At 39.3% G+C, this 13,359-nt stretch overlaps 1 protein-coding gene across 1 annotated transcript in view; it reads right to left on the bottom strand.

Annotated features, from left to right (window-relative positions):
* Positions 1-13,359, bottom strand: part of lpar1 (lysophosphatidic acid receptor 1) — a 42,493-nt gene that overhangs the window by 19,177 nt on the left and 9,957 nt on the right. The window contains exon 2 of the mRNA XM_079256061.1: positions 7,262-8,017. Coding sequence (XP_079112187.1) covers positions 7,262-8,000 — 739 coding nt within the window. The 5' untranslated portion in view covers positions 8,001-8,017. The remainder of the gene's footprint in view (positions 1-7,261; positions 8,018-13,359) is intronic.

Raw genomic sequence — 13,359 nt, forward strand, 5'->3', positions numbered from 1 at the left:
GGATCTTTCTTGTATTGTGGAGGCCCTACACATGCTGGATTTCCTTTGACTACCATCTGTCATGTGCAAATACTGAAACAATTTAATAATTGTGTAGATGTTGAAGCCCAGTGAATAGTTTGCCATGATGAGCAACTGATGCTGCTGAAACAGGATTCACAGAGACAGATGCAACTATCGTGAGTGATTAGAAAAGCTGCAGGGCGCACAACAATTTCTGCCACACACACACACTAAAACATATGAAAACAGGTGACATCGTGAGCTACATACCAGGCATGTTTTCACGCTGACAGTCAATTGGAGCGTTTGGCTTGTAGCTTGCCCTGATTGGTTCTGCTCACAAGTTGCCAGGAAACACACACCAATCAAAATTACAAAAATGTGTGTAAGAGAGAGGCATGCTTGCCAATATTTAATCATTACTTTCTGTCCCCTTTTTGAAATCTAGAGACTGAAGTTGATCAGTCCTCAGGGTAAACACTTGATAGTTATACAACGGGACTTAGAAACAAATGGAAGTCAGTGATATGCCATCTGCTTGCATGTGTTTGAATGATGGTATGCCATGAAGCTCCACGTTGGCCACATTCATACATTATGAGCTTTAAAATGATCAGATCATTCGCAGCAGTCTTACATGAGCCAACAACAGACATACTATATAGATGTGCACAGGATGTGCATGGGTCATGGTTAATGACAATGATGAAAAGAATTTCTGTTCAGGTCAACCCCTGTCAATCTAGAGGTAAAACTGGGAATAGCAATGAGCGGATCCAGTTGTGTTATAGGTGCAGCAATGACTGTACAAAAGGTAACTACCTTCAAATTTGGTACTTGTGTCTTTTTCTACGTGACTTTTAAGCCATTACTTAGACCAAACGGTGCTGTAGCACTTAACAGACAAAGTTGGTACTGTAGTTTCAGGGCACATTCACACTTGTTGATCCAAATTCATTTGGGGAGCTTTAGATGCTCCAAACCAATTCTGATTCAGGCCAAAGAAGTGAACTTGGCCCGCCTACAAATCTCGGCCCATTTCAAGCGGACCAAATACAGGAAATGGACTACAAAAAAAAATCCCTTCCTGCCTGGGTAAATACATAGTGATCGCATTAAGAGTCCTCTGCCTTGTCTGTTATTCATACTGCGGTCATTGTTGCAGTGTACTTCTGCAGGATACTTGCATAAGACAAAATAAAAAGCCCAAATCAGCGATAGTTTCATGCTCCATGTTCAACTCGCAGCAGAGTTTTCTTCTTCACGCTGGTCTTATTCTCTCTTTTGCTAAATACTAGTGCAGCGCCACCTTTTGGTGGGAATGGGGATATATTCTTGTAAAGGTTTGGCACGTTTGACCAAAGAGCAGCGTGAACGCAATCTTGGTTTGAATGGATACACCCCCCTACAACTGAGCTGAGTCCCCAATCGGACCGAGTCCAGCGGACTATCCTGATGTGAATGCACCCTTAAAGCTCAGAGGATTCTCTGTTCTTAACATACAGTTAGTTGTCTGTCCATTCAGAGACCACAGCAAAAATGGTGGCACAAAAATAACAGCTTACAGTTACTTCACAAAGTCAAAAGAAGAGTGATTTTCTTTCATCTACTTGACCCTGAAATATACCATGGAACGAGATGCAATTATTGTATTCAAATTGCCTACCATATTCTTTACATTGACACTATTTTTCCACCAACAACCCTTTTGCTCCATTTTCTCTGAATGCACCACAGCCTGTTGGTGTGTCCTGAGGTTGATCAGCTGAATCTATCAGTTTTGAAAAACTTGCTTGACAGTTTACTGTTTGGCATGATGTTTGTAAAACTTTAAAACAATACTGGAAAAGTTGCCTTCTATTATATTAGCTGTTTATTATTAATGTCTTGCAGTTGCTGTTTTGAGAAAATGCCGGCTGAATGGTCAGTGACAGCTGATAAGCAGCAACTGGACACATTCATCAACACATGCAATTCTTTTTAAAAACAAAGTGAGAAAACGTAAAAATCACAACATGAAGGATTTGATTGAAAAGCTACAAAATCTTTGAACCATTTCAGAAAAAAAGACTTTTCTAGTGTTTCCAGGCAGTCTAGTGGAGGGATGCCACTCTATCACATGGCTAACATTACATAACAAAATTGTAATTTTGTTTAAATGTTACACTATCAGTGCAATCCCCAGATGTGTGCTTTACGAGGGAAAAAAGGTAACCATTGCCTTTTAGTTTCCCACTGTAGCACACCAGTTTATGTGAATGGAACTAATCTTGTGTCCCACCATTCTTTATTAAGCTCAGAGGTTTATGTGACTGTGGGAGACTCAGTGTCTGCACATTGCATCTGCCTGTGCTCCTGCACATGCACGTGTTAGTAACTAACTTTGCTTTTTTTCCCCAGTCTCCCAGTATCCTGAGGGGGCAAGGAGAAAGACGACAGTAGGCAGCGGGGGAGCAGTTATTATCATATGGCCAAAAGATAGGAAAGCTAGACAAGGACTGATTGTGGGATTGACTTTTTGATTACACAGCAAAGGTGGAATTCATTTCTGCATTTCCCTGAGAAGCACATAATCAAAACCAAGTACTTAGTGTCAGTGTTACCACATGGGGAATTGGAAAGCTTAGTAGCCTTTCCTGGTAACTTCAGCATCCAAACATGCAAAAGAAGAGTAAAAAAAACAACAACTTATGATCCAAGAGAAATATGACTCACTACTCACTATGTACTGACTTAAGTAAGGCAAGTGACAGAAAGGGAGGGAAGTATTATTCAACACCATATTTTAATGATTCATCATGACTTCACACAGAAACTGCAGTGGTTTCCAAACTGAACAAAAACCAATCACACCCTCACTCTGTAGATTTACTTCACCAGTTAGATTTTGCTGGAGTGAATGGGAACTAATGGGACTTTTATAGAAACTTAAAATGATAAAGCTTCATGTCAAGAGTTAGATTCAAGTTACATTTAATATACTAAAACTTTAAAATCATAAATCTGTTTTCAATATCATTGTGAATATTATTAAGTGTTATATTAAAACTGCAAAATATTTGAAAGAAGCCTAAAATAGTTTTCCCTCAACACAAATGATTCATGCTTTCATCATCAGCTACAACATCCAATCTGTTGCATATGTTTTCATGTCATTGAACACAGTGAATCACTCAGCTAAAATTCTATGTGAACTGGGTTTGTCCCTTTTCCAAATCTCAATGAGTCAGGTGTTCCAGTTGAGGAAAAGAGAAGAGCACAGCCCCTCCCTATGAATAAAGTCATGCAAAGTCTTGTGGGGTAAGTCTGTTACTTAAAAGATAGACTGATCGGGACAGGGGTGTTTAAAGTTGCTTTTCGAGGGCTGATGTCCTGCAGGTTTTTTGACATATCTCTGTTCCAACACACCTGGCTCACATTGAATGGATCCAACAGCCTATGAAGTTCTGCACAATGACTGATTAATTTGAGTCAGGTGTGTTGGAACAGGGATACATGGAAAACCTGCAGGACTGTGGCCTGTGAGGACCGGAGCTGGACACCCCTGAATCAGGGTAACCATGCAGCACTCATAGGAAGCATTATAGGGATGCACAGAGTAACAAAGGAAATGTTTTTGTATACCTCAGCATTCAACAATCTACGTTTAAACAAAATGTTACAAAATAAATAACATTTGGGTCTTTTTTTTCTTTTTTTTATAAAGCTTACACCAAAACCAACAGCAATAAAATCAACGTGCAATATTGAAGGGAGTTTAGAAAGGAAATCACGTTGATTCAAAATACAGCAATCTCAACAGGAATTATGTAGAATATCATGATGACAACAATCCTTTTACATAAATAATGAGTAAAAAAAATATCCTGGAATACCAAAATAATATTAAAATAAATCATAAACACAAAAAAAAAATTTCTGGAGGGGGGGCCAGAATATTCTTAACTGTGTTCTGTGACAAGAAATGGACTCATTCTTGTCCATGGTCTGCACACACAACCAGAAAATGTCACCACAACCTTCTCAGGTTAAACAGGAGAAAACACACTCAGTATATCTAAGCAAGAGAGCATTTTCTCCACTTTTAAACATATTATGGAATACTGAGCAGATGCTGCTGTCCACTGCTTTGAATTAAGTGTGGAGTAAAGACAACAAAAGCAACAGGATGAGATAACACAGCACATAGGAGACAAATCACGTGGAATCCTTTGGTATGTTTTGTCTAGGACCAACACATCCTGCTTCCAGGCACTGAGAAGAAGTTTTCCCACCAGTTTTGTTCTTACTTACTTACTGCAGCTGGTCGTCTTCTTTTTTTTTTTTTTTTTTTTTGCTATAGTAAGACCATATAAGAAAGAAATGACAGTGATTCAGCTGTTTATTACACACTGCAGAGGCCTGGAGCCTTGTAAAGTGGGAAACATATCTTTACTGAATGCTAGGACATATAAGTGTCAGACTGAGCACATTGCTGAACTTTACATATGAAATAGACCCTGTTTATCAGAAAAAGATTTTTCATACTGATGACACAAAAACAACTTGAGAAGAAAATAGAGCAGTAAAACATTGTTTTTCTCCAATACAACATGGATCATATATTTTTTAAATGTTTGGCACATTTCCATATCACATAGCTGAACTGAAGCCAGCTGAACCTGATGAAGGGATTGCAATCTATTCTGCAATGGTCTAAATATTATAGCATGAATTTATACCTCATATTTGTGATTACATCTTCTGAACTTGATTTTTATCTAAACTAACTGCAGAATATTGACTGAGAATATTTCACAATTCTTCTCAAGAAAAGTGGAGCATGTAGAGACACAACAGGAGCGAAAGTGCTTCCAGGATGTAACAACTGCTGTTGATATTTTCTTAAACATCATCAAGTTATTATCATATCAAGGGGCCACTCACCTGGCATAAACCTCTTAAGGCCCAAAAGCCACCATACCTTCAAACTCTGCCAATCTTCAAGCTAATCTCACTCTTTTCATCATCAGACTAGACACAACATCTTACTTTGAATCGTTGACTCTGGAAAAAAAAAACTATCACTATTATACATAGTATTAGACACCAAGCTGAAACAAATGGCTGCTGTTGTTCCCCTTCACCTTGTCCTTCTGAAGGGAGAAAATCATTGCTCAGGTGAATTGATTGGTGTTTTATGCCGAATGCCCTTCCTGACACTTTTATCCAGGCTTGGGACTGGCCCTCAGAGAACAGTCATGTCCCTCTTGGGGCTGCAGCAGTGTAAGGTCGCAGGACTGAACTGACAACTGTCAGGTTACAAGACAAGCATCTCTACAACCTGAGCCACTGCCACCACCAAACAAATGACTTCAATAGTTTAAAAGTTGTTGAAAAAAGTGGCCTTTTCGCTGCAAATTTGACTTAGCTGTTAGGATATTTAACATCTACCCCAATGTCATTACCTTTTTGTTTGTTTGCCACTGATTCTGTGCATTATATGTTGTGTTCTAAGCTGTAATGTAACTATAATTGAAATATAATGGAAAAATTTCTGGATCCAGGATTTTGATCACCCCTAAAACCTAATCACTTCTTCCTTATTCTATTTCTGACATGTCAGGAAAATGCTATCAAAATCCCTTCAGAACTTCCTGAGTTATGTTAATTATAACAAATAAACTGAGGCCAGCAAAAAACAGCCTCCACCTTGGCAGAGGTAATTAAAACTTACTGTTGGCATTGCAACATGTAATCAGAGTTTAGTGTTTTTTTACTCATGTTAACACTGCGCTACACTTTTCTTTAAAGTGCTTGTGCTGAATCACTACAGACTGACACAATCTGAAGAGGATAATGATGGATGAGATCATGCACTGCATGTGACACTTGCAGTTGTGCTAGGCAGACACAGTGCTTTGGCTGAATGCAGCAGCTTTGCAGATCAACAAAGTCATTGTTCGGTTCTGCCAATGACTTCAGAAGCTGCAAAGATAGTCGACATGGGATGACTATTTCTCTACTATACGTGCAATTTGTATTCATTTCCATTTAGATATCATCTCAAATGGATGGAGTGGTTCTTGAAAGTCAAACTCAAGGGAAAACAGCTTCTATCTGAAACAAGAGCCTCAGAGCATCCTGGCATCAATTCAGGGAGTTTTTCTGCTCGACTCCACTGGTGGGATTTTAAAGCCGGGCCAGGTAATCTTGCTTAGAGACATTTTTCTTTACTCTGGGTGAACTGGTTCCTCGTCCTGATGGTAGTCTATAAATTTTGCATTCATGAACAATAAGAAATATAGTTAGACCCTTCAGTTTACTGTAAATCTGTGACATAACAGAACAATCAAAATAATTAGGTCAAATGGAAGTTCGTCATTTCTTATATTTCGTAAGTTTCTTCTCCCGGCTCTCTTCCTCCCCGTCCCACATTGCAAACCCTGCATATAAATAGCGTTGTAGGATGAAAATATAAAGTAATGAGGAATAAACTCGGAAGGCAAACATGGCTGAGAAAATGCAAGAAGGATTTCCCCGACCCGGCTAGGTTTATTTTCCGAGAAAGAGAAAATCGTTGGTGGAAAAAGCTGCAAACTATAAAAGCACTCAGAGAGTGCAAACCTCCGCCAAGGCCTTTAAAAAGTTCCTGGATCCAAGCGGTGATCCAGATCACCACCAAAATTAAATCAGTTCTTCCGTTTCACGTTTTCAACAACTACTAAAAATTTAATTAAAATCCATCCATTACTTTTTTAGTTATCTTGAACACAAACAGACAAACAGATAAACGCTGGTAAAAAAACATAACCTTCTGGTGGAGGTACGAAAAAAGCCTTGTATCATGCAAGGAGCAAAACCAGAGGTGGAGGAGCCAAGACAGGGTGCCACTCTCAAATCTTGCCAGCTCCCCAACATTACCTACCCCAGCTTTAAGCCTGCAATTTTTCCAAAAGCAAAGCTTCAAGTTAGATGTTTTAATGACTGTGTTAAAAAGTGCTAGCTAATATTTATAGTCCAAACATTTCATTTGTAGGTAGACATTTAGCTAGATTAAGATTTAGTGACTACAAAGACTGTAGCACATGAGCTGCAGATCGGTAACATCTGATGGATGGGGACTTTGTCGTTCTGGAAGGGATCCCTCAGTCAAAGGAATTGTCTTGCAATGAGCCTTCCCTTGGAAGTGACAAGTGGAATCAAACCATTCTGGATAGACAGCAAAGCACACCCACATATAAAAAATGAACAGAAGGAAATGATAGATCATTCTTACCTAACACAATCACCACGGTTTTCAGCAGAGACATCATTGTATCTCGGTTGCGTCGTGGTCCTGAGCTGTGCCGCGACATCCTCATTGTTCGCTGTCGCACATAGACAAAAATATGGGCATACAGTGTCACCATGACAACAAAGGTCACCAGGTTAAACACTGCCCAGAAGACCAGGTAGGAGTTGCTGTACAAGGGTGCCATGTTGGAGCAATATTTCAGACTGCAGATACAGTTCCATCCTACGCTAGGGATAGCCCCCATCACTATGGACATGGTCCAGATTATGACGATTACCACCACTACACGTCGGTTGCTCATACGTGTATGGAGCTGCATGCGGAACACGGTGATGTGGCGCTCTATGGCGATAGCCAGCAGGTTAGCCACAGAGGCTGTCAGGCTGGTGTCGATTAAGCCTTGACGCAGCAGCCATGTTGAAACAGTCAGACGCCTTGTGTTGGGTCCTGTATTGAACATCAAGTAAAAATAGGCCAACCCAGCAAAGAAGTCAGCAGCTGCCAGGTTGGCCATCAGGTAGTAGATGGGAAAGTGGAATCTTCTGTTAACATAGATGGCAATCATCACCAGTAGGTTGGCAAGCATAATAAAGATGCATACAGTGATGCCTAGGCCCATCACCAGCCGGCTGGTGGTATTCCAATCAGTAGCAAGATATTTGCCACTGCGGTTGTAGAAGAAGGCGATGGTTTCATTGTAGTAGCACTGTTCGTCATCCATGGCTGTAGTGGTGCAAACTGAAAAGAAACAAAAAATAAAAGCTTTTAGAGAGTTAAAAACAGCTGGATTAAACAGGATTATCATATTTAGCTATGAGATTTTTCATATTATTTACATTTACACGCTGAAAAAGTGACAAACTATGTAAAACAAATCCATCAGATCAAACAAGCTAACATCCCGTTCAACACAAGACATTAAGAAACTATTGTTGGCCAGTTGCACACCTGCTTGGATCATTGACTACTTGACAGACAGGACGGCAGTTTGAGAACACTGAGGGGTTGCCTGTCGGACTGAGAGGGTGGGCAGCAACATGGGATTATCACAAACAACTGTGACAGTGGAGCGTTTCAGTGACAGAAGGTGTGGAGTACAGGGAACTGGTGGGCCTCCTTTTTGAAATAAAATGGGAAGAATCCCTAGAAGCATTGTTCTTTTTTCCCTGCAGAAATAAGACAAAATCCACTCTGTGTTCAGACTCAGCTTTTTTAGTACAACTGCATGCTGTGTGTGTGTGCTAACCTGAGTGCTTCACAAGTGAGAAGCAGCAGCTATACATGAACAAAAAGTCTGAAAACACTAACTAAATGTGTTCTGTCTGCAAGTCAGATTACAGTACTTCAACAAATGGGTGGTGTGTTTTTGTATTGGGTGTGTGTTATATACTGTACCTTAGTGCTGCATGCATTCCAACTATGTGTGAAAAGTTGTGTCAGCAAGATTATGTGTTTGCAGTATCAACAAACCCCAGTGTGAAATGGAGCAATTTTTTTTTCATCATATTAAGATAAACACATAAAAACTCATCTCATGGACTCAAGAACACTCAAGAAATTTGTGTAACGTGATGCTTGGAGTCAACTCAAGCAAACACATAAACACTCTTTACTCCAGCCCTGAGGTCCTGTTTCTGGTCTGGATGTATGAGTGAGACTAGCCAGCATTTGTGACGGACTGGATATCTTATTAAACACACACACATGCTCCTGTGAGCATTGTTCATGTGTGTTTGTATGTGTGCAAGTGAGATAAAGGCAAAGAGAAAGAGATAAAGGGAAAAATTTGAGGAACAAGAGGGGAGAAAGAAAAAATATTAAAAGTTTAAAGCCAGTTTTTTTTTTTTTTATTACCTCCACTTTTAATTTACATCACTGTGATCATCTGACTTTTTTAAGCTTCCTTTATTGCTGTGGTGACACAGCAGATATTCCACTCTGTAAACCTCAGCTGTGAACATGAAAACACGTTTCTTTTTTGTAATTTTTTTTTTTTTTGCTTGTTTTTGTCCCCTTCTGGGCTATTTTGCAGTAATTCTCATGAAAATTAGGAAGGCTCCTGGGAAATAAGACTGGGTTGGAACCAGATGTTAACCAATACAATTTTTCAACTCCCATATTTTTCAAGTGAAAATGTCCCTGTGTTGCTGTTTTGAAGGCTGTAACATACAGCAGATGCCGCATAATGTAGATTAAATACTAGTATCAAATCAAATTCTATGGAATTTAGCATTGTTTCACTAGCTAAAAACAATACTGCATGAACTAACAGTACACTGACTCCAAATATTTGCACTCAGCCAAATGCCTACATTACTGATCAAAGATGGTTGTGTATTTGACATGGAAGTGCACCAACAGCAGCATAAAGGAAGTCCTAAACAATTTAAAAAAAAAAAAAAAAAAAAAAAAAAAAAAAAGTTTTGTGGATTCTGGCTTTTCTCAAATTTCTCGAATCTGGCTGATAAGGAACATCTGCAGCCATATTAACTTGGAGTTGCAGTAAAATGTTATTTAAGCCACTGAAACAGCATCAGTACATTATATTAGTAGAATTGAATTATCAGTAATAGTATGCTGTCCCAGACAAGCCGGATGTATCTGCTTAATTTCTACACATAGAGCTTGCAGACTTGTAAAAAACAATAAATAAAAAGACTGGCAAGTAATCATTACAGTAGAGCAGTTTCATATCATTGCACGATTTATGTTTCGTTATCTTTGATTAACTACTAATGTTGCCATTGGTTTCGGATTATTAATTTGCTGGTGTTTTGCAGAGTGTTATATAGTTCAAGTGATTTTTTTTTTTTTTTTAAAAAGCACTCTGAAGGCTAAAAATATCATATTATACAAGACATGAAATGATCTAACTCATCGTGCATAAGCAGTGGTTCAGCATTTTGAAAACAAGCTGTAGTCTGCGATAATGCAAAAGTCTTTCTACATTGTTTTTCTTTGTTTTGTGCATTCGTCTTTCTTCTTTTACGTTCCCTCTCCCTGGTGTCTCTGGTGGTGATTTGTTTTTCTAGTCTTGAAACTACACCATTAAGCGTGCGAGTAATTTTGAGGGTTTTAACTGCCACTTATACCAAGACACAGCAGCAAGCAGCCATTAGAAGCAACGCGAGGAGCAGCTGAGTGACAGGAGCATCACTAATGCACTATAAATCCCCAGCGAAGGAGCCTCTGTGACAACTAGCAGATGAAAGCCTGACAATTCAGCTAGTCTTGTGTAGTTTGTGGCCATTAAACGTCGTGAGGGAGCAGCCAGAGGGGCATTAGATGCCGGAGGCAGGTCGTCAGTACTAGAAAGTGGAGGAAGTGTCGGTGACCTCTCAGTGCACATTCCCAACACTTTCATCAGACCCTTGGAGCCTGCAGCGGGAGATCCTGTCAATGTGCGAGTGTGTGTGTGTGTGTGTGTGTGTGTATGTGTGTGTGTGTGTGTGTGTGTGTGTGTGTGTGTATGTGTGTGTGTGTGTGTGTGTGTGTGCAACAGCTGGGGTCTTGGTGTTGTAAAAGGGAAAGATTGAGCAAGAAAGAGGACAGAGAAAGGGGGGAATTCAGCTCAGCTCCACTTGGGTGTGAACATGTGCATGCTATAAAAGTTCAAATGTGAATGACTAAGTTTTTGAAGAATTCTTGAGTGTGTGTGAGAGTGAAAGAGTACATTTTATAAGCAAGTGAACCTTAAGTGTTAAAAACTGAGAACAAAATACTGTGTGTATGCACACTCTTCATTCTGGTTAGTCATGTGTGATAAGGTCTGGCTCTGTGGACAGAGAATAAGTGTGTTTTGTGTGTGTGAAAGTGTCTGACAGGCTATGAAAGGACCACCCTGGAATCCATATGAGTGAGGTCATTATTCAAGCACCGACAGCAAGACTGCATCCGTATATTCATGACACATACCTCAAAAACACACACATACACACACACACACCAGACATCTTAGTCTCGGTTAATTTTTAAACCCATACACACTTAAACATTTGTTTACAAATGAAAAAAAAAAAGAAATTATCCCACTACACACCCTCTAAGGATGAGATGCAAGCTGCTAGTACTGTCTGATAACAGAAACACAGACAGTACCCCCATTCATTTAGAAGCATTTAGAAGCTCATTAGAAGCAACAATGCCTGCTGAAAACAGAGGTTTCCATTCCACTTCGATGCATTAGAAGATCGCAAATGTACATCTAGTACGTCTATTTCCCTTAAATCAATTTGGAGTCAATAAACTAAGCTAGAGTGCTATTAGAAGGTGGCAGTATGAGCAGCGGTTTGCATGCTCAAGCTGCTCCTACTTCCATCAACTCATATACCGATGCTTGGTCAGAAACTGGGGAATGAATTTAGATGATACTATAAGCTACTTCCTATTACCTTTTCGTCTACATTCATACTGATAGCAATACTTTTGCTCCTGAAAGGAAAATCAGTAAACTTGACACAAGTAAATTAAATTTAAAAGAGCTTCAAGAAATAACTTTTTAAAAAGATGATGAAATAAATAAACAACAAAACAAAATTAAATTAACAGAATGTCCTAATATGAAAGAAGAGTCCTCAAAAACCTGCATTAAACCAGAAAAAACATTTTCCCACAACTTTATCATCATAATCCCTCGCATCATCATCATGACATCACAACATCTGATAGGCCGCTATTACTGTTTGAATCCAATGCAAAATACAGTTTTGTTGTGAATAATTTTATCTTGATAATCTTTCAAAAGTAAAAACCAATATTATGTTATGTATTAAAGCAGTGGTTTTGTCATATTTAAAAATAATATATATGTAAAATCTGATATTTTGTCTGAGAGATTTAAAGTGCAAAATTCAGAGCATGGCCCTGTCCAGCTGTCCAGGGTGTACCCTGCCTGTCGCCCAAAGCCGGCTGGGATAGGTTCCAGCTTCCCTGCGACCCTGAATTGGAATAAGCGGTTCGGAAAATGAATGAATGAATGAATTCAGAGCATTGATATGTCCATCCCCATCAGGGGTCCAGTGTGTCAGTTTTGAAGGCATTACAGTGGGTTTGGTCACCACTGGGAGTTGGAAATATCAGCTAGGCTTATTGCAGTAAAATATTATTTACTGCCTAATAGCATATCTAAATGTTTTATTAACTTTGCTTAAGTGTGTCTAATTCGTAAAGGGACATGGAAGCTGACTGGATACAGAGGTGGGATGAACTGCGCCTTTGGGGCTGAAATATGGCCTGGCAGACCACTGCTCCTAGAATAACTATGATGGGATAATAAAGTAAAATAAATAATATAGTGCTGTTCAATCATACGTGTTGGGTGCAGTGTGGGCTTTAGTGTCTCGCATAAGGACACTTGATCTATGGAGGAGGTTGACGATGAGCCAGCAACATTCTGGCTGGAGGACGATCAATAAACCAGCTACGTTGAAGCCAATTGAGATAAATGCAAATAAAATTAAACAATAAGGGATGTTGAAAAAAACAATTTTGAGATTGGAGCCGAACATCAGTCCTATCCTCTTGAATTAGATGTGTCCCCATCTTCTCTGTGGATGGTTGACATCACTCACCATCCCAGATGGACAGCCAGCAATATGCAGCTGGCGAGTAGTTACAAGTGTCTCATAAACCGACAGCCAGAGGAACCCAGTGCATCCAAAACTGACACAATTAGCTGACAACTAAGAAAATACTACGAAAAAAGACACAACACTGTTTTTTTTTTCATTTTGTTCTGGTTAATTAATGAACAAACAAGTGTTATCTGAAAATATCATTTAAGAATAAACATAACTGGTATCTTGATGTTTGACACCATCAGCGTGGCCATGGTTAGATGGTCTAAACAGTCTAAACATGGTCAGACTGCGCACTGCTTCAACTCCTTTCAGTTTATTTCAGTTTAATTCCAAGTCTGCTTTTATTCCCTCAACAATTCATCATCCAGCCTCCAATATCAACAGCCAGTTGTTTTTGCTAACGCAGAGGAATGACACTTCATAGGAACACCAATAAATGACGTGTTGTTCTTACACAGAGTGGGAGTTGTGTCCTGGTTGCTGAAAATTCTTCATTTGTCA

This window comes from Telmatherina bonti (assembly GCF_933228915.1).
Source record: "Telmatherina bonti genome assembly, chromosome: 17".
Classification (NCBI taxonomy): Eukaryota; Metazoa; Chordata; class Actinopteri; order Atheriniformes; family Telmatherinidae; genus Telmatherina; species Telmatherina bonti.